The sequence below is a fragment of the Bos indicus x Bos taurus genome, chromosome 16, assembly GCF_003369695.1.
Source record: "Bos indicus x Bos taurus breed Angus x Brahman F1 hybrid chromosome 16, Bos_hybrid_MaternalHap_v2.0, whole genome shotgun sequence".
NCBI classification, from domain to species: domain Eukaryota; kingdom Metazoa; phylum Chordata; class Mammalia; order Artiodactyla; family Bovidae; genus Bos; species Bos indicus x Bos taurus.
Genome location: NC_040091.1, coordinates 54,004,753 through 54,030,136, shown reverse-complemented (window position 1 = coordinate 54,030,136; position 25,384 = coordinate 54,004,753). Strand labels below are relative to the sequence as shown.

Here is a 25,384-nt window from a genome sequence, read left to right as displayed (position 1 = left end):
CTGCTGAGTTTTCCAAATTTGCTGGCATATTGAGTGCAGCACTTTCACAGCATCATCTTTCAGGATTTGAAATAGCTCAACTGGAATTCCATCACCTCCATTAGCTTGTTTGTAGTGATGCTTCCTAAGGCCCACTTGACTTCACATTCCAGGATGTCTGGCTCTAGGTGAGTGGTCACACCATAGTGATTATCTGGGTTGTGAAGATCTTTTTTGTACAGTTCTTTTGTGTATTCTTGCCACCTCCTCTTAATATATTATGCTTCTGTTAGGTCCATACCATTTTTGTCCTTTATTGAGCCCATCTTTGCATGAAACATTCCCTTGGTATCTCTAATTTTCTTGAAGAGATCTCTGGTCTTTCCCATTCTATTGTTTTCCTGTATTACTTTGCATTGATCATTGAGGAAGGCTTTTTATCTCTCCTTGCTATTCTTTGGAACTCTGTATTCATATGGGTATATCTTTCCTTTTCTCCTTTGCTTTTCACTTCTCTTCATTTCACAGCTATTTGTAAGGCCTCTTCAGACAGCTGTTTTGCTTTTTTGCGTTTCTTTTTCTTGGGGATGGTCTTGATCCCTGTCTTCTGTACAATGTCATGAACCTCCGTCCATAGTGCAGTGTTAGTCACCAAAAGACAAATACTGTGTACTCCCACTTATACAGTGTGTGCGTGTGTGCTCAGTCACTTTAGTCGTGTCCAACTCTTTTCAACCCCATGGACCTCCCCCAGGTTCCTCTGTCCATGGGATTCTCCAGGCAAGAACACTGGTGTGGGTTGCCATACCCTCATCCAAGGGATCTTCCTGACCCAGGGATGGAATCCACGTCTCTTATATCTCCTGCACTGGCAGGCAGAATTACCACTAGCGCCACCTGGGAAGATCTGAGGTACAGCAGAGTAGTCAAATTCATAGAAATAGAAAGCAGAATGGTGGTTGCCAGGTGCTGAGCAAGGGAGAATGGAGAGCTGTTGCTTAAAGGGGACAGAGTTTCAGTTTGAGACGATGAAAAAGTCCTGCAAGTGGATGGAGGTGGTGGTTGCTCATCAATGTGAATGTAGTTAATGCCACTGAGCTGCACACTTAAAAGTAGTTAAAAATGGGACTTCCCTGGTGGTCCAATGGCTAACACTGCAAACTCCCAGGGGACCTGGGTTTTGATCCCTAATTAGGGATGCACCTAATTAAGTGGATCAGTAGTAAAGAACCTGCCTGCCAAAGCAGGAGAACCAAAAGATGAGGGTTTGATCCCTGGGTCCAGAAGATCCCCTGAAGAAGGAAATGGCAACCCGCTTCAGTATTCTTGCCTGGGAAATTCCATGGACAGAGGAGCCTGGCAGCCTACAGGTCACAAAAGAGTTGGACATGACTTAGCGACTGAGTGCGTGCGTGCACGCACACACACACACACACACGCACACACGGAACTAGAGTCCACATGCTACAACTAAAACGATTCTGCATGCCAAGACTAAAAATCCTTTGTGCTGCAACTAATATGCACTGCAGCCAAATAAAAATAAAAATAGTCAAAATGGTAAATTTTATTATGCATCTTTTACTACAATGAATTTCAAAAAACAATGAAAAATTGTGATATAATAGGGCTTTTCTGGTGGTGGCTCAGATGGTAAATAAATGCAGGAGACCTGGGTTCAATACCTGGATGGGGAAGATCCCCTGGATAAGTGAATAGCTACCCACTCTAGTATTCTTTTCTTTTAAAATTTATTTATTTATTTTTATTGAAGGATAACTGCTTTATAGAATTTTGTTGTTTTCTGTCAAACCTCAACATGAATCAGCCATAGGTATACATATATCCCCTCCCTTTTGAACTTCTCTCCCATCTCCCTCCCTATCCCACCCCTCTAAGTTGAGACAGAGCCCCTATTTGAGTTTCCTTAGCTATACAGCAAATTCCAGTTGGCAATCTATTTTACATATGGTAGTGTAAGTTTCCATGCTACTCTTTCCATGCATCTCACCCTCTCCTCCTCTCTCCCCATGTCCACAAGTCTATTCTCTATGTCTGTTTCTCCACTGCTGCCCTGTAAGTAAATTCTTCAGTACGATTTTTCTAGATTCCATATATATGTGTGTTAGAATATGATATTTCTCTTTCTCTTTCTGACTTACTTCACTCTGTACAATAGATTCTAGATTCATCCACCTCATTAGAACTGACTCAAAAGCATTCCTTTTTATGGCTGAGTAATATTCCGTTGTGTATATGTACAACTTCTTTATCCATTCATCTCTAGAAGGATATCTAGGTTGCTTCCATATTTTAGCTATTGTAAATAGTGCTGCAATGAATAATGGGATAGGTGTGTCTTTTTAAATTTTGATTTCCTCAGGGTACATGCCTAGGAGTGGGATTGCTGGGTCATATGGTGGTTTTATTCCTAGTTTTTTAAGGAGTCTCCATATTGTCTTCCTTTGTGGCTCAGCTGCTAAAGAATCTGCCTGCAATGCGGGGGACCTGGTTCTATCCCTGGGTGGTGAAGATCCCCCAGAGAAGGGAAAGGCTACCCACTCCAGTATTCTGGCCTGGAGAATTTCATGGACTATATAGTCCATGGATACAACTGGACACAATTGAGGGACCTTCACTTTCACTTCACTTTCATACCATCTTCCATAGTGACTGTATCAATTTGCATTCCCAAAACAGTGCAAGAGCATTCCCTTTTCTCCACACCCTCTCCAGCATTTACTGTTTGTAGACTTTCTGATGATGGCCATTCTGACTGGTGTGAGGTGATAGCTCATTGTAGTTTTGATTTGCATTTTTCTAATAATGAGCAAGGCTATGGTTTTTCCTGTGGTCATGTATGGATGTGAGAGTTGGACTGTGAAGAAAGTTGAGTGCCGAAGAATTGATGCTTTTGAACTGTGGTGTTGGAGAAGACTCTTGAGAGTCCCTTGGACTGCAAGGAGATCCAACCAGGCCATCCTAAAGGAGATCAGTCCTGGGTGTTCTTTGGAAGGACTGATGCTAAAGCTGAAACTCCAATACTTTGGCTACTTCATGCAAAGAGTTGACTCATCGGGAAAAACTCTGATGCTGGGAGGGATTGGGGGCAGGAAGAGAAGGGGACGACAGAGGATGAGATAGCTGGATGGCATCACTGACTCGATGGACATGAGTTTGAGTGAACTCTGGGAGTTGGTGATGGACAGGGAGGCCTGGTGTGCTGCGATTCATGGGGTCGCAAAGAGTCGGACATGACTGAGCAACTGAACTGAACTGAACTGAATAATGAGCAATGTTTAACATCTTTTCAAGTGTTTGTTAGCCATGTGTATGTCTAAACAGAGAAATGTCTATTTAGGTCTTATTCCCACTTTTTGATTTTTTTTTTTTTTTAAGCAGACGTATGGTTTTATTTACTTATTTATTTTTACTTTATAATATTGTATTGGTTTTGCCATCCATTGACATGAATCTGCCATGGGTGTACATGTGTTCCCCATCCTGAACCCCTCTCCCACCTCCCTCCCCATCCCATCCCTCTGGGTCATCCCAGTGCACCAGCCCCGAGAACCCTGTATCATGTGTCAAACCTGGACTGGCAATTTGTTTCACATGTATGATACTATACATGTTTCAATGCCATTCTCCCAACTCATCCCACCCTCGCCCTCTGCCACAGAGTCCAAAAGACTGTTCTATATATCTGTGTCTGTTTTGCTGTCTCACATATAGGGTCATTGTTACCATCTTTCTAAATTCCATATATGTATGTTAGTATACTGTATTGGTGTTTTTCTTTCTGGCTTACTTCACTCTGTATAATAGGCTCCAGTTTCATCCACCTCATTAGAACTGATTCAAATGTATTCTTTTTAATGGCTGAGTAATATTCCATTGTGTATATGTACCACAGCTTTCTTATCCATTCATCTGCTGATGGGCATCGAGGTTGCTTCCATGTCCGGGCTATTAAAAACAGTGCTGTGATGAACATTTGGGTACACGTGTCTCTTTCAATTCTGGTTTCCTTGGTGTGTATGCCGAGCAGTGGGATTGCTGGGTCATATGGCAGTTCTATTTCCAGTTTTTTGGGTTGTTTGTTTTTCTGGTATTGAGCTGTAGGAGCTGCTTGTGTATTTTGCAAATTAATCCTTTGTCAGTTGTTTCATTTGTTATTATTTTCTCCCATTCTGCAGGTTGTCTTTTCACCTTGCTTATAGTTTTCTTTTTTGTGCAAAAGCTTTTAAGTTTAATCAGGTCCCACTTGTTTACTTTTGTTTTTATTTCCATTACTCTAGGGGGTGGGTCATAGAGGATCTTGTTTTGAATTATGTCATTGAGTGTTCTGCCTATAGTTTCCTCTAAGAGTTTTATAGTTTCTGGTCTTACGTTTAGGTCTTTAATCCATTTTGAGTTTATCTTTGTATATGGTGTTAGAAAGTGTCTAATTTCATTCTTCTGCATGTCACTGTCCTGTTTTCCCAGTACCACTTATTGAAGAGGCTCTCTTTGCTCCATTGTGTATTCTTGCCTTCTTTGTAAAAAAAAAAATAAATAAATAAGGTATCCATAGGTGCATGTGTTTATTTCTGGTTTTTTTTTTTTTTTTTTTTTATCTTGTTCCATTGGTCTATATTTCTGTTTTTATGACAGTACCATACTGTCTTCATGACTGTAGCTTGGTAGTATAATCTGAAGTCAGGAAGGTTGATTCCTCCAGCTCCATTCTTCTTTCTCAAGACTGCTTTGGCTATTCAGGGTCTTTTGTGTTTCCATTTGAATTGTGAAATTTTTTGTTCTAGTTCTGTGAAAAATGTTATTGGTAATTTGCTAGGGATTGCATTGAATCTGTAGATTGCATTTGGTAGTATAGTCATTTTCACAATATTGATTCTTCCTACCCAGGAACATGGAATATCTCTCCATTTATGTCGACTTTGATTTCTTTTATTAGTGTCATAATTTTCTGTGTACAGTTCTTTTGTCTCCTTAGGTAAGTTTATTCCTAGATATTTAATTCTTTTTGTTGCAATGGTGAATGGGATTGATTCCTTAATTTCTCTTTCTGATGTTTCATTGTTAGTATATAGAAATGCAAGTGATTTCTGTGTATTGGTTTTGTATCCTGTGACTTTGCTGAATTCACTGGTTAGCTCTAGTAATTTTCTGATAATTTCTTTATAGTTTTCTATGTACAGTATCATGTCACCTGGAAACAGTGAGAGCTTTACTTCTTTTCTGATCTGGATTCCTTTTATTTCTTTTTCTTCTCTTATTGCTGTAGCTAGGACTTCCTATGTTGACTACTGTGTTGAATAATAGTGGTGAAAGTGGACATGCTCATCTTGTTCCTGATCTTAAGGGGAATGCTTTCAGTTTTTCACCATTGTGACTAATGTTTGCTCTAGGCTTATCATATATGGCCTTTACTATGTTGAGGTAGGTTCCTTCTATGCCCATTTTTTGAAGAGTTTTCATCATAAATGGGTGCTTAATTTTGTCAAAGCCTTTTTCTGCATTATTGAGATTATCATATGGTTTTTATCTTTAAGTTTGTTAATATGGTGTATCACATTGATTGATTTGCATATGTTGAAGAATCCCTGGAATAAACCCAAATTGATCATGGTGTTTGAGCTTTATGATGCATTGCTGAAATCTGTTTGTTAAAATTTTGTTGAGAAATTTTGCATCTATATTCATCAGTGATATTGGCCTGTAGTTTTCTCTTTTATGTGTTATCTTTGTCTGGTTTTGGTATCAGGGTGATGGTGGCCTCCCAGAGTGAGTTTGGAAGTGTTCCTCCCTCTGCAATTTTTTAAAGCATTTTAGAAGGATAGGCATTAGCTCTTCTCTAAATGCTTGATAGAATTCTCCTGTGAAGCCATCTGGTCCTGGGCTTTTGTTTTTTGAGAGATTTTTGATCACAGTTTCAATTTCAGTGCTTGTAATTGGGTTGTCCCTAATTTCTATTTCTTCCTGGTTCAGTCTTGCAAGATTGAACTTTTCTAAGAATCTGTCCATTTCTTCCAAGTTATCCATTTTATTGCCATATAGTTGTTCATAATAGTCTCTTATAATCCTTTGTATTTCTGCATTGTCTGTTGTAACTTCTTCTTTTTCATTTCTAATTTTGTTAATTTGATTCTTCTCCTTTTTTGCTTGATGAGTCTGGCTAAAAGTTTGTCAATTTTATTTATCTTCTCAAAGAACCAGCTTTTAGTTTTATTAATCTTTACTGTTGTTTCTTTCATTTCTTTTTCATGTATTTCTGCTCATATCTTTATGATTTCTTTTCTTCTACTAATTTTGTTGTGTTTTTTTTGTTGTTGTTCTTTTTCCAGTTGCTTTAGGTGTAAAGTTAGTTGTCTATTTGATGTTTTTCTTGCTTCTTGAGGTAGGATTGTATTACTATAAACTTCCCTCTTAGAACTGCTTTTGCTGCAGCCCACAGGTTTCGAGTTGTCATATTTTCACCGTCATTTGTTTCTAGAAAATTTTTAATTTCCCTTTTGATTTCTTCAGTAACCTGTTGGTTATTTAGAAATGTATTGTTTAATCTCCATTTTACAGTTTTTCTTGTAATTAATATCTAGTCTCATAGCATTGTGGTCAGAGAAGATGCTTGTTATGATTTCAATTTTCTTAAATTTACTGAGGTTTGACTTGTGACCTGAGATGTGGTCTAACCTGGAGAATGTTCCATGTGCACTTGAGAAGAAGGTGTATTCTTCTGCATTTGGTTGGAATGTCCTGATGATATCAATGAGATACACCTCATCTAATGTATCATTTAAGACTTGCATTTGCTTATTAATTTTCTGTTTTGACAATCTGTCCATTGGTGCAAGTGGGGTGTTAAAGTCTTCTACTATTAATGTGCTACTGTGAATTTCTCCTTTTATTTCTGCTAGTGTCTGTCTTATGTATTGAGGTGCTCCTATGTTGGGTGCATAGATATTTACAATTGTTATATCTTCTTCTTGGATTGATCCCTTGATCATTATGTAGTGTCCCTCCTTAATCTTAATTACAAGTGTCCCTCTTGTAATCTTCTGTATTTTAAGGTCTATTTTGTCTGATGTGAGGATTGCTACTCCACTTTTCTACTCCACCTTTCTTTTGCTTTCCATTTGCCTGGAATATATTTTTCCATCCTCTCACTTTCATTCTATATGTGTCTTTAGGTCCGAAGTGGGTTTCTTGTAGACAGCATAAATATGGGTCTTGTTTTATATTCATTCAGCCAGTCTGCGTCTTTTTCTTGGAACATTTAATCCATTTACATATAAAGTAATTATTGATATATATGTTCCTATTGCCACTTTCTTAATTGTTTTAGGAGTGATTTTGTAGGTATTTTTCCTTCTCTTGTATTTCTTTACTATATAAATCCCTTTAATATTTGTTGTAAAGCTGGTCTGGTAGTACTGAATTCTCTTAACTTTTGCTTGTCTGAAAAGCTTTTTATTTCTCCATCAATTTTGAATGATACTCTTGCTGGGTACAGTAATCTTGGTGGTAGATTTTTCCCTTTCAGTACTTTAAATATATCCAGAAATTCCCTTCTGGCCTGCAGAATTTCTGCTAAATTATCAGCCATAAAATGTATGGGGTTTCCCTTGTGTGTTACTTGTTGTGTTTCCTTTGCAGCTTTTAATATTCTTTCTTTGTGTTTAGTCCTTGTTACTTTGATTAGTATGTGTCTTGGCGTGTTTGTCTTTGGGTTTATCCTGTATGGGACTCCTTGGACTTGGACTTGAGCCTGTTGGACTTGATTGACTATTTCCTTTTCCATGTTGGGGAAATTTTTAACTATAATCTCTTAAAAAATTGTCTCATACCCTTTCTTTTTCTCTTCTTCTTCTGGGGCCCCTATAATTTGAATGTTGGTGTGTTTGATATTGTCCCAGAGGTCTCTGAGACTATCCTCAGTTCTTTTTATTCTTTTTACTTTATTCTGCTCTTCAGAAGTTATTTCCACCATTTTATCTTTCAGCTTACCAATTCGTTCTTCTGCTTCAGATATTCTGCTATTGATTCCTTCCAGATTAGCTTTAATTTCAGTAATTGTGTTTTTTGTCTCTGTGTGTTTATTCTTTAATTCTTCTAGATCTTTGTTAATTGATTCTTGCATTTTCTTCATTTTGTTTTCAAGGTTTTGGATCATTTTTACTGTCATTATTCTGAATTCTTTTCCAGTTGTTTGCCTATTCCCTCTTCATTTATTTGGACTACTGTGTTTCTAATTTGTTCCTTCATTTGGGTAGTATTTCTCTGCATTTTCATTATTTGTCTTTTTAACTTATTGTGTTTGAGTTCTCCTTTTCCCAGGCTTCAAGGTTGAATTCTACCTTTCTTTTGGTTTCTGCCCTCCTAAGATTGGTCCAGTGGTTTGTGTAAGCTTCGTATAGGGTGAGATTTGTGCTGAATTTTTGTTTCTTTGTTTTTCCTCTGATGGGCAAGGCTGAGTGAGGTGGTAATCCTGTCTACTGATGATTGGGTTTGTATTTTGTTTTGTTTGTTGTTTAGATGAGGCATCCTGCACAGGTGCTACTGGTGGTTGAAATTCAAAAGGCTCGTGAGTGCCTCTCTGGTGTTACTTGCAGTCAGCTCCCGAGCCTGCTGATCAACAGAAATTCTCTCTCTGGGCTTCTATTTCAACTGCAATGGTGGGGCTCCAGAGGACTTGGGCCACCTCTTCTGTGAGTCCAAGGAAAAGCTTGAGGGTGCCCAGTGTCTCTTGTAGACACAAAACCAGTGCAGAGGCTGTTCTCACCCTACTGAGATGGGCCAATGCCAATGGAAGGCATGGTGGCCCTGGCCACTCCAGTATTCTTGCATGGAGAATTCCATGGAGAGAGGAGCCCGGTGGGCTACAGTCCATGGGGTTGCAAGGAGTTGGACACAACTGAGCTTCTAACATTCATTTTCAGGGGAAAGAAAGCATAGAACTTGGAAGAGTGAGAAACAAAGAAGAAAAAGAAAGGGAAGAGTCAAGCAGGAGGGAGGAGGGGCAGGGAGTGAGAAGAGAGAAAGGAAACAGGTGTAGACCGTGAGCGACCAGGTGACACCAAACAGCTTTCCCAAGGGGTCTTGGACTGGAGTGCCAAGTCCCTGAACGCACTCCTTTTCAAGTACTGAAGGGAGGGGGTACAATCAAGTCCACATTGTGCAGGACGCCTATTTACCCTTTCCCTGCCCAGCTTCTAATGGTTGGGAACTGAGGGGATGCAGCAGAAGTTTGAGAAGGGGCATCACAGAAACTATCCTTAAAAAAAAAACATTTTTTTTTTTTTCAGTTCATAAAAGCCACTGAGAAAACCCCCCAGACCATTTACAGAAAAGAGTACGTCCCTTTCCCAGGCCACAGACCTGACCAGATCTCCAGGTGGTACAGCAAGAGGACAGTTGAGGTAAGAGGGCTCAGGGTCCCACACTCTGCCTGGCCCCCTCCCAGTGCTCAGGAGACACTAAACAACCAGATTCTTTCTAGGTTCAATTCTCTCTTGGGGACACAGGAGTGGTCTCATTAATACCCTCCCCAGCCAAGCACGGTGCAGGGAGGCTGCTGATATCATTTACCCTTATTCACTGGGTGGGCAGATGTCCACCTGATCTCATGCAGGTGGCATTTCCCTCTCTGGGTATCCCAGCACTTTTTCTGGGCCATTTTCCCCATCCTTCCATACCCTTCCAACAGGAGGTAGGCAACGGATGTGTGAAACAAACAAAGGTTGATGTTGAGTTAGGGTAAGTGTAGTCAGGAACAACACAAGGCACTCCAAAAGTGAGTAGTTTGATGTTTGCATAGACAGTGTTTGTATAATATTACCGATGGCCAAGCATCCTGTTCTTTTGTATGAAAAGTCAAGGGCCATTCAGTTTGCTGTCACTCGTTGAGTGTCTACTTGTGAGTATGGTTGAGTTCCAGGCTGCCAGAGCAGGGAGCAGAGCACTGCAGCCTCAGAACCTGTCTCCCAGGTGTGAGACCACACATTTGAGACATTTATTAAATTAGGTGAGAGAGTGTTGAAGCTCAGAAATCCTGGCCCTTACAGAAACAGGAGAGAGCCTCCTCTTATATCAAGCCTTGAGGGTGCCACCCACTAGGCTCAGCCTGGGGAGAATAAGCCGGTGAGTGTTCACCCACTGGGTGCACAAGTATGCCCTTTTCTCACTACAATCTGGGTGCTACCCCAAGCTCTTCTTCTGCCAGTCTGCTGCTTATAGAGGTGATGTCTGTCCCCTCACTTCTACCCCACATAACCCTATTGTTGTTGCTGTTGTTTAGTCACTAAGTCGTGTCCGATTCTTATGCAACTCCATGATCTGTACCCTGCCAGGCTCCTACATAACCCTCAGTTCAGTTAAGTTCAGTCATTCAGTCGTGTCCGACTCTTTGCAACCCCATGAACTGCAGCACACCAGGCCTCCCTGTCCATCATCAATTCCCAGAGTTCACCCAAACTCGTGTCCATCGAGTCGGTGATGCCTCCAGCCATCTCATCCTCTGTCATCCCCTTCTCCTCCTGTCCCCAATCCGTCCTAGCATCAGAGTCTTTTCCAGTGAGTCAACTCTCCACACGAGGTGGCCTAAGTATTGGAGTTTCAGCTTTAGCATCAGTCCTTCCAAAGAACACCCAGGACTGATCTCCTTTAGAATGGACTGGTTGGATATTTTTGCAGTCCAAGGGATTCTCAAGAGTCTTCTCCAACACCACAGTTCAAAAGCATCAATTCTTCGGCACTCAACTTTCTTCACAGTCCAACTCTCACATCCATACATGACCACTGGAAAAACCATAGCCTTGATTAGATGGACTTTGTTGGTAAAGTAATGTCGCTGCTTTTCAATATGCTCTCTAGGTTGGTCATAACTTTTCTTCCAAGGAGTAAGCGTCTTTTAATTTCATGGCTGCAGTCACCATCTGCAGTGATTTTGGAGCCCCAAAAAATAAAGTCTGACACTGTTTCCACTGTTTCCCCATCTATTTCCCATGAAGTGATGGGACCAGATGTCATGATTTTAGTTTTCTGAATGTTGAGCTTTAAACCAACTTTTTCACTCTCCTCTTTCACTTTCATCAAGAGGCTTTTTAGTTCCTCTTCACTTTCTGCCGTAAGGGTGGTGTCATCTGCATATCTTAGGTTATTCAGGTTTGTCCCGGCAATCTTGATTCCAGCTTGTGCTTCATCCAGCCCAGCGTTTCTCATGATGTACTCTGCATATAAGTTAAATAAGCAGGGTGACAATATACAGCCTTGACGTACTCCTTTTCCTATTTGGAACCAGTCTGTTGTTCCATGTTCAGTTCTAACTGTTGCCTCCTGACTTGCATACAGGTTTCTCAAGAGGCAGGTCAGGTGGTCAGGTATTCCCATCTCTTTCAGAATTTTCCACAGTTTATTGTGATCCACACAGTCAAAGGCTTTGGCATAGTCAATAAAACAGAAATAAATGTTTTTTTTGGAACTCTCTTGCTTTCTTGATGATCCAGCAGATGTTGGCAATTTGACCTCTGGTTCCTCTGCCTTTTCTAAAACCAGCTTGAACATCTGGAAGTTCACAGTTCACGTATTGCTGAAGCCTGTTTTGGAGAATTTTGAGCATTACTTTACTAGCGTGTGAGATGAGTGCAATTGTGCGGTAGTTTGAGCATTCTTTGGCATTGCCTTTCTTTGGGATTGGAATGAAAACTGATCTTTTCCAGTCCTGTGGCCACTGCTGAGTTTTCCAAATTTGCTGGCATATTGAGTGCAGCACTTTCACAGCATCATCTTTCAGGATTTGAAATAGCTTAACTGGAATTCCATCACTTCCACTAGCTTTGTTTGTAGTGATGCTTCCTAAGGCCCATTTGACTTCACATTCCAGGATGTCTGGCTCTAGGTGAGTGATCACACCATCGTGATTATCTTGTTCGTGAAGATCTTTTTTGTACAGTTTTCCTGTGTATTCTTTTCACCTCTTCTTAATATCTTCTGCTTCTGTTAGGTCCGTAGCATTGCTCTCCTTTATTGAGCCCATCTTTGCATGAAGTGTTCCCTTGGTATCTCTAATTTTCTGGACGAGATCTCTAGTTTCCCATTCCATTGTTTTCCTCTATTTCTTTGCATTGATTGCTGAGGAAGGCTTTCTTTTCTCTCCTTGCTATTCTTTGGAACTCTGCATTCAGATGCTTATATCTTTCCTTTTCTCCTTTGCTTTTAGCTTCTCTTCTTTTCACAACTATTTGTAAGGCCTCCCCAGACAGCCATTTTGCTTTTTTGCATTTCTTTTCCATGGGGATGGTCTTGATCCCTGTCTCCTGTACAATTTCATGAACCTCCATCCATAGTTCATCAGGCACTCTCTCTATCAGATCTAGTCCCTTAAATCTATTTCTCACTTCCACTGTATAATCATAAGGAATTTGATTTAGGTCATACCTGAATGGTCTAGTGGTTTCCCCTACTTCTTCAATATCAGTCTGAATTTGGCAATAAGGAGTTCATGATCTGAGCCATAGTCAGCTTCCAGTCTTGTTTTTGCTGACTGTATAGAGCTTCTCCATCTTTGGCTGCAAAGAATATAATCAATCTGATTTTGGTGTTGACCATCTGGTGATGTCCATGTGTAGAGTCTTCTCTTGTGTTGTTGGAAGAGGGTGTTTGCTATGACCAGTGCGTTCTCTTGGCAAAACTCTATTAGTCTTTGCCCTGCTTCATTCCGTATTCCAAGGCCAAATTTGCCTGTTACCCCCAGTGTTTCTTGACTTCCTACTTTTGCATTCCAGTCCCCTATAATGAAAAGGACATCTTTTTTGGGTATTTGTTAGTTCTAAAAGGTCTTGTAGGTCTTCATAGAACTGTTCAACTTCAGCTTCTTCAGTGTTACTGGTTGGGGCATAGGCTTGGATTACTGTGATATTGAATGGTTTACCTTGGAAACGAACAGAGATCATTCTGTTGTTTTTGAGATTGCATCCAAGTACTGTGCTTCTGACTCTTTTGTTGACCATGATGGCTACTCCATTTCTTCTAAGGGATTCCTGCCCACAGTAGTAGATATAATGGTCATCTGAGTTAAATTCACCCATTCCAGTCCATTTTAGTTCGCTGATTCTTAGAATGTCGACGTTCACTCTTGCCATCTTCTGTTTGACAACTTCCAACTTGCCTTGATTCATGGACCTAACATTCCAGGTTCCTATGCAATATTGCTCTTTACAGCATTGGACCTTGCCTCCATCACCAGTCACATCCACAACTGGGTATTGTTTTTGCTTTGGCTCCATCCCTTCATTCTTTCTGGAGTTATTTCTCCACTGATCTCCAGTAGCATATTGGGCACCTACTGACCTGGGGAGTTCCTCTTTCAGTATCCTATCATTTTGCCTTTTCATACTGTTCATGGGGTTCTCAAGGCAGGAATACTGAAGTGGTTTGCCATTCCCTTCTCCAGTGGACCACATTCTGTCAGACCTCTCAACCATGACCCGCCCATCTTGGGTGGCCCCACAGGGCATGGCTTAGTTTCATTGAGTTAGACAAGGCTGTGGTCCATGTGATTAGATTGACTAATTTTCTGTGATTATGGTTTGTGTGTCTGCCTTCTGATGCCTCTCACAACACCTTACTTGGGTTTCTCTTACCTTGGACGTGGGGTATCTCTTCACAGCTGCTCCAGCAAAGTGCAGCCGCTGCTCCTTACCTTGCATGAGAGGTATCTCCTCACTGCCGCCCCTCCTGACCTTGAACGTGGAGTAGCTCCTCTTGGCCCTCCTGCGGCCGCGCAGCCACTGCTCCTTGGATGTAGGGTAGCTCCTCCCGGCCGCCAACCCTGACCTCAGGCAAGGGTAGCTCCTCTTGGCCATGCTTCTGCACGGTCCGTCACAGCCGGTGCACTTCTGCTGCACGGTCAGTCGCGTAACCCTACCTCTGCTTAAATTCTGGGTGAGGGATGGATATTTACCAGGATGGGGCATTTTAGAACTGGAAGGGTCCCAAGGGATTGTCCAGCTCAACACTCTCATTTTCAGATAAAATGTGCCCAAGAGTGGTGAGTGTCTCATCTAAAATCTGTAGCTTGTCGGTAAGGCACTGAGCAGGGGCTGATCAGCAAATCAAACAGTCAAGCAAGGAGGTTCCTCAGATCTTGTTTTATCATCTGCTAGAGTTGACTGTTCATCTACCTTATACTGCAAGGAGATCAAATGAGGTAATCAAATCAGGTAATCACCCTGAGTATTCACAGTAAGGACTGATGCTGAATCTCTAATACTTTGGCCACCTGATGAGAAGAGCCAACTCACTGGAAAAGACCCTGATGCTGGGAAAAATTGAAGGAAAAAGGACAAGAGAGTGGCAGAGGATGAGATGGCTGGATAGAATCATTGACTCAATGGACATGAGTTTGAGCAAATTCCAGGATATAGTGAAGGACAGGAAATCCTGGTGTGCTGCAGTGCATGGGGTAGCAAAGAGTTGGACACAACTTGGTGACTGAACAACAGCAATGACAACTTCTGCATCTGGAAATTCATGTTAGGATAAACAGTGTCAGATTTTCAGTTCTGTGTTAGCATCCCTGGTCCACTGGCATTCCTGGACCATACTGGTGCTGCATGGGGACCATCCTGCATGGGGCTGCCAACCACTAGCATTAGTTTGCACCAAAGACACAAATACAATTTTATTTTATTTTCGTAGTTCTTTTATTTATTTACTTTTTTACAGTGTTGTGTTGGTTTATGCCATACAACATGAATCAGCCATAATCATACATATATCCCTTCCCTCTTGAGCCTCCCTCCCATCCCCTTATCTCTAGGTTATCACAGAGTGCCAGACTGGGCTCCCTGTGTTACATAGCAACTTCCCACCAGCTGCCTATTTTAAAACACATGATAGTGTATATATGTCAATGCTACTTTCTCTATTTGTCCCACCCTCTCCTTCCCTCACTGTGTCCAGAAGTCCATTCTCTACATCTGTGTCTTCATTCATTCTCTGCAAATAGGCTCATTAATACTATTTTTCTAGATTCCATATATATGTGTTAATATGTTATATTTGCTTTCTGCTTTATTTTTTACAAATTTATTCATTTGTTAATTGAAAGAGAACTGCTTTACAGAATTTTGTTGTTTTCTGTCAAACCTCAACATGAATCAGCCATCAGATCAGATCAGATCAGATCAGTCGCTCAGTCGTGTCTGACTCTTTGTGACCCCATGAATCGCAGCACACCAGGCCTCCCTGTCCATCACCAACTCCCGGAGTTCACTCAGACTCACATCCATCGAGTCAGCGATGCCATCCAGCCATCTCATCCTCTGTCGTCCCCTTCTCCTCCTGCCCCCAATCCCTCCCAGCATCAGAGTCTTTTCTAATGAGTCAACTCTTCGCATGAGGTGGCCAAAGTACTGGAGTTTCAGCTTTAGCATCAGTCCTTCCAAAGAAATCCCAGGGCTGATGTCCTTCAGAATGGACTGGTTGGATCTCCTTACAGTCCAAGGGACTCCCAAGAGTCTTCTCCAACACCATAGTTCAAAAGCATCAATTCTTCAGCACTCAGCCTTCTTCACAGTCCAACTCTCACATCCATACATGACCACAGGAAAAACCATAGCCTTGACTAGACGAACCGTTGTTGGCAACTCCCTCGGGAACCTTCCTCCCATAAATATGTGTTAATATGCTATATATGTTTTATATATATATTCCCATATGCTAGCTATATATGTGTTTTATATATATGAGTGTGTGTTATATATATTCTAGATTCTGTATATACATGTTAATATGCTATATTTGTTTTTCTCTTTCTGACTTTACTCCATAAAGCAGGCTCTAGTTTTATCCACCTCACTGGAACTAACTCAAATTCATTCTTTTTTCATGGCAGTGCAATATTCCATTGTATATGTACCGCATCTTCTTTATCCATCCATCTCTTGATGGACAACTAGGCTGCTTCCATGTCTTGGCTACTGCAAATAGTGTTGCAATGAACATTGAGGGTACATGTATCTTTTAGAATTGTAGTTTTCTCAGGGTTTATGCCCAGTAGTGGGATTGCTGGGTCATATGGTAGATTTATTCCTAGTTGCATTTTAATACAAAGAAGTCAAAATTAGAACACACAATCTGAGGCTCCCTGCTCCTAACCATCAATGTACATGAGGTATGTGGCCTAGATCTCAATGCACATTGGGTGCCCTTTTTTAAAGAACTTTGCTTCCCCATCACAAACCCTGATGAAAGGGATAATCAATCCACACATATAATCTCGTTAAAATTAAGATATCTCCTCCAACACACACACAAAATAGAACCAAGCAATGGGACATTCATTCCTAGGGACTCTGTTCAAATAGTCTGCTTGTGTGCCTGGACACAGCATCATTTTCACATGGCTGCTTCAGTTCTATCAGGTCTTCTGGGTCCTTCATCCTATGCTCCCCCACTGCCACAGCCTCCTTTTCCATCTCCCACCCAACTTAACTCTTCTCCCTTCAGCTCTTCAAAATGACCATGAATTGATGGGATTTTTATCCCCTTCAGTCAGTCAGTCCAGCCTCTCAGTCTTTCCAACTCTTTGTGACCCCATGGATGGCAGCATGCCAACCCTCCCTGTCCATCATCAACTCCCAGAGTTTACTCAAACTCATGTCCATTGAGTCGGTGATGCCATCCAACCATCTCATCCTCTGTCGTCCCCTTCTCCTCCCACCTTAAATCTTTCCCAGCATCAGAATCTTTTCCAATGAGTCAACTCTTCACATCAGGTGGCCAAAGTATTGGAGTTTCAGCTTCAGCATCAGTCCTTCCAATGAATATTCAGGACTGATTTCCTTTAGGACTGACTGGTTTGATCTCCTTGCAGTCCAAGGGACTCTCAAGAGTCTTCTCCAATACCACAGTTTAAAAGCATCAATTCTTTGGTGCTCAGCTTTCTTTATACTCCAACTCTCACATCCATACATGACCACAGGAAAAACCATAGCCTTGACTAGATGGACCATGGTTGGTAAAGTAATGTCTCTACTTTTTAATATGCTGTCTAGGTTGGTCATAACTTTCCTTCCAAGGAGTAAGCGTCTTTTAATTTCATGGCTGCAATCACCATCTGCAGTGATTTTGGAGCCCAGAAAAATAAAGTCAGCCACCTTTTCCCCATCTATTTGCCATGAAGTGATGGGACTGGTTGCCATGATCTTAGTTTTCTGAATGTTGAGCTTTAAGCCAACTTTTTAACTCTCTTCTTTCACTTTCATCAAGAGGCTCTTTAGTTCTTCATTGCTTTCTGGCATCAGGGTGGCGTCATCTGCATATCTGAGGTTATTGATATTTTTCCTGACAATCTTGATTCCAGCTTGTGCTTCTTCCAGCCCAGTGTTTCTCATGATGTACTCTGCATATAAGTTAAATAAGCAGGGTGACAATATACAGCCTTGACATACTCCTTTTGCTATTTGGAACCAGTCTGTTGTTCCATGCCCAGTTCTTTGCAGCCAAATTGGAGAATCTCTATACAGTCAGCAAAAATAAGACCAGGAGCTAACTGTGGCTCAGATCGTGAACTTCTTATTGCCAAATTCAGACTTAAATTGAAGATAGGGAAAACGACTAGACCATTCAAGTATGACCTAAATAAAATCCCTTACAATTATACAGTGGAAGTGAGAAATAGATTCAAGGGATTAGATTTGATAGCGTGCCTGATGAACTATGGACAGAGGTTCATGACATTGTACAGAAGGTAGGGATCAAGACCATCCCCAAGAAAAAGAAATACAAAAAAGCAAAATGCTCTCTGAAGAGGCCTTACAAATACCTGTGAAAAGAAGAGAAGTGAAAAGCAAAGGAGAAAAGGAAAGATATACCCATTTGAATACAGAGTTCCAAAGAATAGCAAGGAGAGATAAGAAAGCCTTCTTCACGGATCAGTGCAAAGAAACAGAGGAAAACAATAGAGTGGGAAAGACTAGAGATCTCTTCAAGAAAGTTAGAGATACCAAGGGAATATTTCATGCAAAGATGGGCTCAATTAAGGATAGAAACAATATGGACTTAACAGAAGTAGAAGATATTAAGAAGAGGTGGCAAGAATACATAGAAGAACTGTACAAAAAAGATCTTCACGATCAAGATAATCACGATAGTGTGATCACTGGCCTAGAGCCAGACATCCTGGAATGTGAAGTCAAGTGGGCCTTAGGAAGCATCACTACGAACAAAGCAAGTGGAGGTGATGGAATTCCAGTTGAGCAATTTCAAATCCTAAAAGATGATGCTGTGAAAATGCTCCACTCAACTTGCCGCCAAATTTGGAAAACTCAGCAGTGGCCACAGGACTGGAAAAGATCAGTTTTCATTCCAATCCCAAAGAAAGGCAATGCCAAAGAATGCTCAAACTACTGCACAGTTGCAGTCATCTCACACGCTAGTAAAGTAATGCTCAAAATTCTCCAAGCCATGCTTCAACAGCATGTGAATCGTGAACTTCCAGATGTTCAAGCTGGTTTTAGAAAAGGCAGAGGAACCAGATATCAAATTGCCAACATCCGCTGGATCATCAAAAAAGCAAGAGAGTTCCAGAAAAACATCTATTTCTGCTTTATTGAGTATGCCAAAGCCTTTGACTGCGTGGATCACAATAAACTGTGGAAAATTCTGAAAGAGATGGGAATACCAGACCACCTGATCTGCCTCTTGAGAAATCTGTATGCAGGTCAGGAAGCAACAGTTAGAATTGGATATGAAACTACAGACTGGTTCCCAATCGAGAAAGGAGTATGTCAAGGATGTATATTGTCACCCTGTTTATTTTATACCCTTGGCAGATGTATTAATCATGTTTTAAAATTTTCTGTATTTAATGATACTTTGATATTTTAGGGACCTTGCTAATCCAGGCGAGGCTCTCCCTCCCAGGGCTAATTCCTAGGGATAATACAGAACTTGCCTGCCATCTGCTTTTCAGATGCAAACTAACCAATTCACAGCCCATCCCTCCAACCACCTCCTTTATCTAAGGCTCACATGCTAGGCCAATATCTCCCACTCCAGAGTCAAGCACTGACAACCAGAGATACCCTGGAATTATTGGAACTTTGCAATCCTACACCTCTCAAACTTGCCCACCCTGCCTTGCCCATACTCTGTTGGAAGTGCCGACTTAAAAATATAGTCACAACCTGAATGTAAAGAGTTATTTTATTTGGTGGAAATGTTTAGGACTCTGAGCCCGGGAGACAGCATCTCAGTAGCTCTAGGAAAAATGCTCCAAGCAAGCAGGAAGCAAGTAAGGCTATATTCAAATTTGCAACAAAGGGAGCAGGCAGTCTGAACAACAGAAATCAAGTATCAAGTTAAGGAATTTAGCATTCTGTGTATGGGAAGGTGTAAACCCCTTGGCTCACTGAATCCATTCCTTTCATATGCACCTCAGCTATCTGGGGCCAATCCTGTTTTCTTGTTTCCCTTGTTTCTTGCATTCCCCTGAACTCCTCAGGAATCACCGTTGTGGGGAGGGGAGGTAGTGGTAGTGGCAATATCTACTGGATCAGTTTTGAGAGCATTTTGAGAGCCCTCATTTACATTTGGAAGGCAGGAATTATTGATGGCTGTGATATCTCCTGTTAATCAATATGGCAGGAGATATTTTCATTTCACAGAAACCAGAACAAAGACTCTGGACCATGCTCTCTTCACTCCTTCCGTCTCCTGACTCATCCTGGTGCTTCCCATGTGGCCCTGTGAGATGTGACATGCCCCTTCTCTTAGGAATTGTAAGTGATAATCTCTTCTTTCAAAGGCAGTTGTCTCAGACTTCCGTGGTGGTACAATGGATAAGAATCCGCCTGCCAATGCAGGGAACACAGATTAGATCCTTGGAATTAGAGAAGTTCCACATGCCATGGGGCTCTTAAGCCTGTGTGTTGCAACTCCTGAGCCCTCATGCTGTCACTATTGAAGCCAATGTGCTCTAGAGCCCATGTTCTGCAACAAGGGAAGCCACTGCAAAGAGAAGCCTGTGCACTGCAACGAAGAGTAGTCCTTTCTCGCTGCAGGCAGAGAAAGCCTATGCACAGCAATGACCTACAGCAATAAGAAACAAGCAAACAAACAAACAAAAAAAAAACAAAGGCAGTCCTCTCTATGTCAGCTTACAGTCGTTATTGTTGCTCAGTTGCTAAAATGTGTCCAGCTCTTTGTGACCCCATAGACTACAGCATGCCAGGCTTCCTTGTCCTTCACTATCTCCAGGAGTTTGCTTAGATTCACGTCCATTGAGTCAGTGATGCTATCTAACCATCTCAGCCTCTGCCACCCTCTTCTCCTTTTGCCTTCAGTCTTTCCCAGAATCAGGGTCTTTTCCAATGAGTGGGCTCTTCACATCAGGTGGCCAAAGAATTGGAGCTTCAGCTTCAGCATCAGTCCTTCCAATGTGTGTTCTGGGTTGATTTCCTTAAGGATTGACTGGTTTGATATCCTTGCTCTCAAGAGTCTTCTCCAGCACAATTCGAAAGCATCAATTCTTCAGCACTCAGCCTTCTGTATGGTTCAAGTTTCACATCCATACATGACTACTGGAAAAACCACAGCTTTGACTATATGGACCTTTGTCAGCAAAGTGATGTCTCTGCTTTCTAATACTCTGTCTAGGTTTGTCATAGCTTTCCTTCCAGTGAGCAAGTATCTTTAAATTTCATGGTTGCTGTCATTATCCACAGTGATTTTGGAGCCCAAGAAAATAAAATCTGTCACTGCTTCCACTTTTCTTTCATCTATTTGCCTTGAAGTGATGGGACTGGATGCCATAATCTTCATTTTCTGAACGTTGATTTTTAAGCCAACTTTTTCTGACTGAAACAAAAATCTTGTCTACATGATCAAGAAGGCAGGACTGTGCCCCAAACCAAGAGAAACAGTAAGAAAATCCCTCCTAGCTTCTCTTCTTCCCGCGCTGTGTTGCCTCTTCAGAACTTCCCTTGGTTGATGGGAACCCCTGGGTGATGGGAACTTGCTTTCCCTGACCTCAGAAATATACTCCAGACATCCAGATCTGATGATGTGGATCTTAGGAACTCCGGCTTAATGTCTGTGCCCATCCCCCTTGACTTCCTCTGGCATTGTGATCTGACTGGTTTATGGAGCCACCATTTGAAATACTGGGTGCAGCCAGTGTATTTAGGCCATAGCAGACGTGGACCTCCCCGTCTGTTCCAGACAAGAGGAGGAGCCTGGGAATCCACGTTATCCTCCCCTGTAAATCAGACCAGGCCTCTAGGATTCCCTTTTAGGATTAAGAGGATTTTCTTAGGAAAAGCAGTGATTTAGGCAAATGTCCCAGTGTCAGGAGAACACGGCTTTCTTCTCCCTGTAATTTCTCTCCACCAAAGAAATCACTCGCTGAGTTTCCAGCTGAGGGAGACTTAAATCCTTTGCAGGAGAAGGCAATTTATGGAGCATTCTCTGACTCTTCCCATAGTAACTGATGGAAATAGAAGGTACAGATGTCAGGCTCACCGTATAGCATCCTTCACTTGCCTTGGAAATAGACACTTGGATGGATGAGACTCAAGACAAGTCAAAGGGGGTAATTTCAGATCACAGGGGCATGCAATGAGATAGCACAGGCTCTTCCTGTTCAGCTGGGTGTCTTGATTTTTATTTCAATGTGTCCCCTTAGTCATTTTCAGGGTGAGTTGACTTCGCTGGGGGCCCCTCATACAGAGACCTGACTGCTGCCAAACTGGGGTGTGTCTTTGAAGGTGAGCTGTGTCGTGGTGGGGCAGACAAGTGTGTCTCCCACTGGTGCTCCCCAGGGCTCAGGCGGACACATCTCCATAGTGGGGACCCTCTCCATCAACACCACAGACTGCATACTGGGCAGCTTCTGCCTCCAGCCACAGCCAGGTGGATGCCTTGCTCCGACTGGTAACACATGCACTGTGTCTGTCTTTCCAGGGGCTCCCATACAAACACCTGATCACCCACCACCAGGAGCCCTCACAGCGCTATCTGATCAGCACCTACGACGACCATTACAACCGGCATAACTATCACCCAGGCTTGCCGGAGCTCCGCACGTGGAACAGACATAAGCTGCTGTGGCTCCCAGAGAAAGCCGACTTCCCTCTACTCGGTATTTTTATCTTTCCGGATCATCCCCTTTACTGGGCTCTAAGGGGTTCATAAGCACATAGGGCTGAGGTGTGCCCATCTTAGTGGGAGGACCCAAGCAGGTGACCCTGACTCCAGCAGAGCATTAGAATGAGAAGGGAAGGGAAGAGTCCTATTTACCCCCCAGGTCACCCACCCTCTCCCTGTGATGCTAGATGATGTTGCTGTGTGATGAAGCCCTCACCTGCAGCAGCATGTTTACCTGGAGCACAGGTGATAGAGAGCAGCATCGCTGCACACTCAGATCCATCATCTACTTCATCAACACCGACTGAGTATTCCCCAGGTGCCTGTCCTATTGAAGCACCTGGGGACACAGCAGTGACAAGTAGGGAGGAATTCCTGCCCTCAGGGAATTTATACCCCAGTGAAGAGACATAGAAGATTTTATCGAGGGGGACACATGTACACATGGCTGATTCTTGTGAATGTATGGCAAAAACCACTACAACATTGTAATTAGCCTCCAATTAAAAAAAATTAATTAATTTAGAAAAAAGAGAAGATATTATCGATGAATAAGACAACCTAAGATCTAGTAAACACTATCATATTGGACTAGGATATAAGAAACCAGCGGGTAATGGGGAGAAAGTGAGGCAGGTATGTTGATTCTCATTTGGGTGGGATGACACGGGATGGTCTTTGTGGAGGAGATCTGAGTTGAGAAGGAGGGAGCTATGCAGGAACTGGGAGGAAGAGTGTTCCTGGGGCGGGAGGGCATAGCAAGTGAAAAAGCTTCACATCAGGGGTAGAGGAGGTCCAGGTAGGGGCTCACCAGAGTGTGGATTGTGTCCTTCCTGCAGAAACAAGACTTTGCTCAGATTTGCTGGGAGAGTGACTTGATCTGACATCCATTGCAAGCTCCCACCACACTTCACTCTTATCTTTCTGCAGTTCTACCCTTGGATATGAAGGGATATAGGGTAGAGGGCGAGCTGCTTGTTACAGTGCATTTCTCTGTAAGAGTTTCTCCTGCAGATCCCTCTCCCAAGCGCATGCTCTTCCCAACTGGGCCAGGTCAGTGAGTACCCAGGAGGTGATGGGGTCATGCTCAATCAAGTCATTGAGCTGAATTGTCCAAGGTCTCCAGCAATGTCTGGTCCCTCCTGAGTAACAGGAGGCAGGCCACACACTGAGAATTTCAGGGGTTGGCAGGACCAGCACTTTCTTGTAAACTTCTGACCTGAGTTCGATCCTTGGGTTGGGACGATCCCTGGGAGAAGGAAATGGCAACCCCCTATAGTATTCTTGCCTGGGAAATTCCATGAACAGAGGAGCCTGGTGGGCTACAGTCCATGGGGTTGCAAAGAGTTGGACACAACTGAGAACGCACCTACTACTACTCTCTCCTCTCGGGCACACTGACAATCCAGGTGCCTGGTCCAGTGGCCTGGGGAACCTCCAGAGTCCAACCATTCAATCTCCTGTCCCGAGGATGCTGGCCTCCTCCTCTAAGCCTCATTCACCTGGATTCTGGTTTGTCTTGCAGGTCCCCCTACAAACTACGGACTCTACGAACAGCTGAAGCAGAAATGGCTCCCACCACCAGAGGCCACCCTCAGAGAGAGCATTTACACTTCCTCCTACCCCAGACCACCAGCAGGTGCCATGTCCCGGAGGGAGCATGCGATTCCGGTGCCTCCCCCTCGCCTGCAGCGTGTCCCACACTTCTGAGATCTGTCACCCCATCACAGCACAGGTGGGGCCACCTGGAGACCCACCTGGAGACCACCTGCCAGACAGCAGGCAGCTGCAGATACACCCAGAGTTTTAAATCAAGCTCACCTGAGGGGCCTTTGAAATCATGGTCTGTGTTTTATGGTTCCAGTCCTTCCTCTAAACCTACAGGTTCCTTTCTTTTTCATCCCACAAATAAATCCTTTGCCACAAGGTATCACATGTGTGCAGAAGAGACACTTGTATGTCAGGAGAAATGGAAGGACCCTTAAGTTCCCTCATTTCACACAAGGGAAAACTGAGGCCCAGAGAAGTAACATGATACCGAATTCTCACAACTTGCTACTTACTCTCCAGGAGTAAATTTTGTTGAATGAATGACTGATGGGAGAATAGGGAATAGAGGAAGATTGTGGTGAAGACGCAAGGGACAGCTGAGCTGGAGCCAGGTGGCCTCCTAACGCCTCCTGCACCTTCCATTCATCCCACAAACCTCCCCCGGACCATGGTCAAGCCAGCCTCTGGCCTCAGAGCCATCAATCCAGCAGGAAAGGGATGTTACACAAATACTGATGTGAAAGGGTGATGTCAGGGGGGTAGGCTCACAGAGGTGGGGAATCAGTGGGCCAGTGGGGTCCTAAGAGAGCTCCCTGAGGTGTGTTGAAGTAAAGGGGTGCATGACAGCAGTCCTGGGGGCCATGAGGACATGACCTGGTCAGGGAGGGCTTCCCTGCAGAGGAGACATTTAGGCTAAGACTAGAATGCTGAGAGGGACCAACCAGGTGCAGGGACAGGTAGAAAGGGCAGCAATGGTGGCTCAGGCTGCAGGATGGCTTGTGTGAGGCTCCAAGTTGGGAAGGAGCCTTGCAGGTTAGGTAAAGGCCCAGAAAGTTCTTATTGCTGCTGAAACAAATACCGTTAACTCAGTGTCTTAGAGCAACACAGATTTAGTCCCTTCAGTTTAGTTCAGTTCAGGTGCTCAGTCATGTCCAACTCTTTGCAACCGCATGGACTGCAGCATACCAGGCTTCCCTGTCCATCACCAACTCCCAGAGCTTTCTCAAACTCATGTCCATTGAGTTGGTGATGTCATCCAACCATCTCATCCTCTATTGTCCCCTTCTCCTCCTGCCTTCAATCTTTCCCAGCATCAAAGAGTCAGTTCTTTGCATCAGGTGGCCAAAGTAATGGAGTTTCAGCTTCAGCATCAGTCCTTCCAGTGAATAATCAGGACTGATTTCCTTTAGGATTGACTGGTTTGATCTCCTTACTATCCAAGGGACTCTCAAGAGTCCACTCCAACACCACACTTCAAAAGCATCCATTCTTCGGTGCTCAGCTTTCTTTATGGCCCAATTCTCACATCCATACATGACTACTGGAAAAAAACAGAGCTTTAACTACAGCTCTAAAAATGAAAAGTCCACAGGAGACTCCGGGGGCTTTAGGGGTGAGTTATTTCCTTGCCTTTTCCAGCTTCCAGGGGGCACCTGCATTCTTTGACTCCTGGCCTCTTCCTCCACATCCAGAGACTGCGGCGTAG

At 43.0% G+C, this 25,384-nt stretch overlaps 1 protein-coding gene across 2 annotated transcripts in view; it reads left to right on the top strand.

Moving 5' to 3' along the window:
* The window catches only part of C16H1orf158 (chromosome 16 C1orf158 homolog), a 32,005-nt gene extending 7,947 nt beyond the window's left edge, over positions 1–24,058 (top strand). The window contains exons 2-4 of one of the 2 annotated variants that reach the window (XM_027564087.1): positions 9,285–9,398; positions 21,946–22,123; positions 23,654–24,058. In XM_027564087.1, the coding sequence (XP_027419888.1) occupies positions 9,285–9,398; positions 21,946–22,123; positions 23,654–23,838 (477 nt within the window). In that variant the 3' untranslated portion in view covers positions 23,839–24,058. The remainder of the gene's footprint in view (positions 1–9,284; positions 9,399–21,945; positions 22,124–23,653) is intronic. The other variant, XM_027564088.1, reaches the window with a different exon arrangement.
* Positions 24,059–25,384: the final 1,326 nt, after the last annotated feature.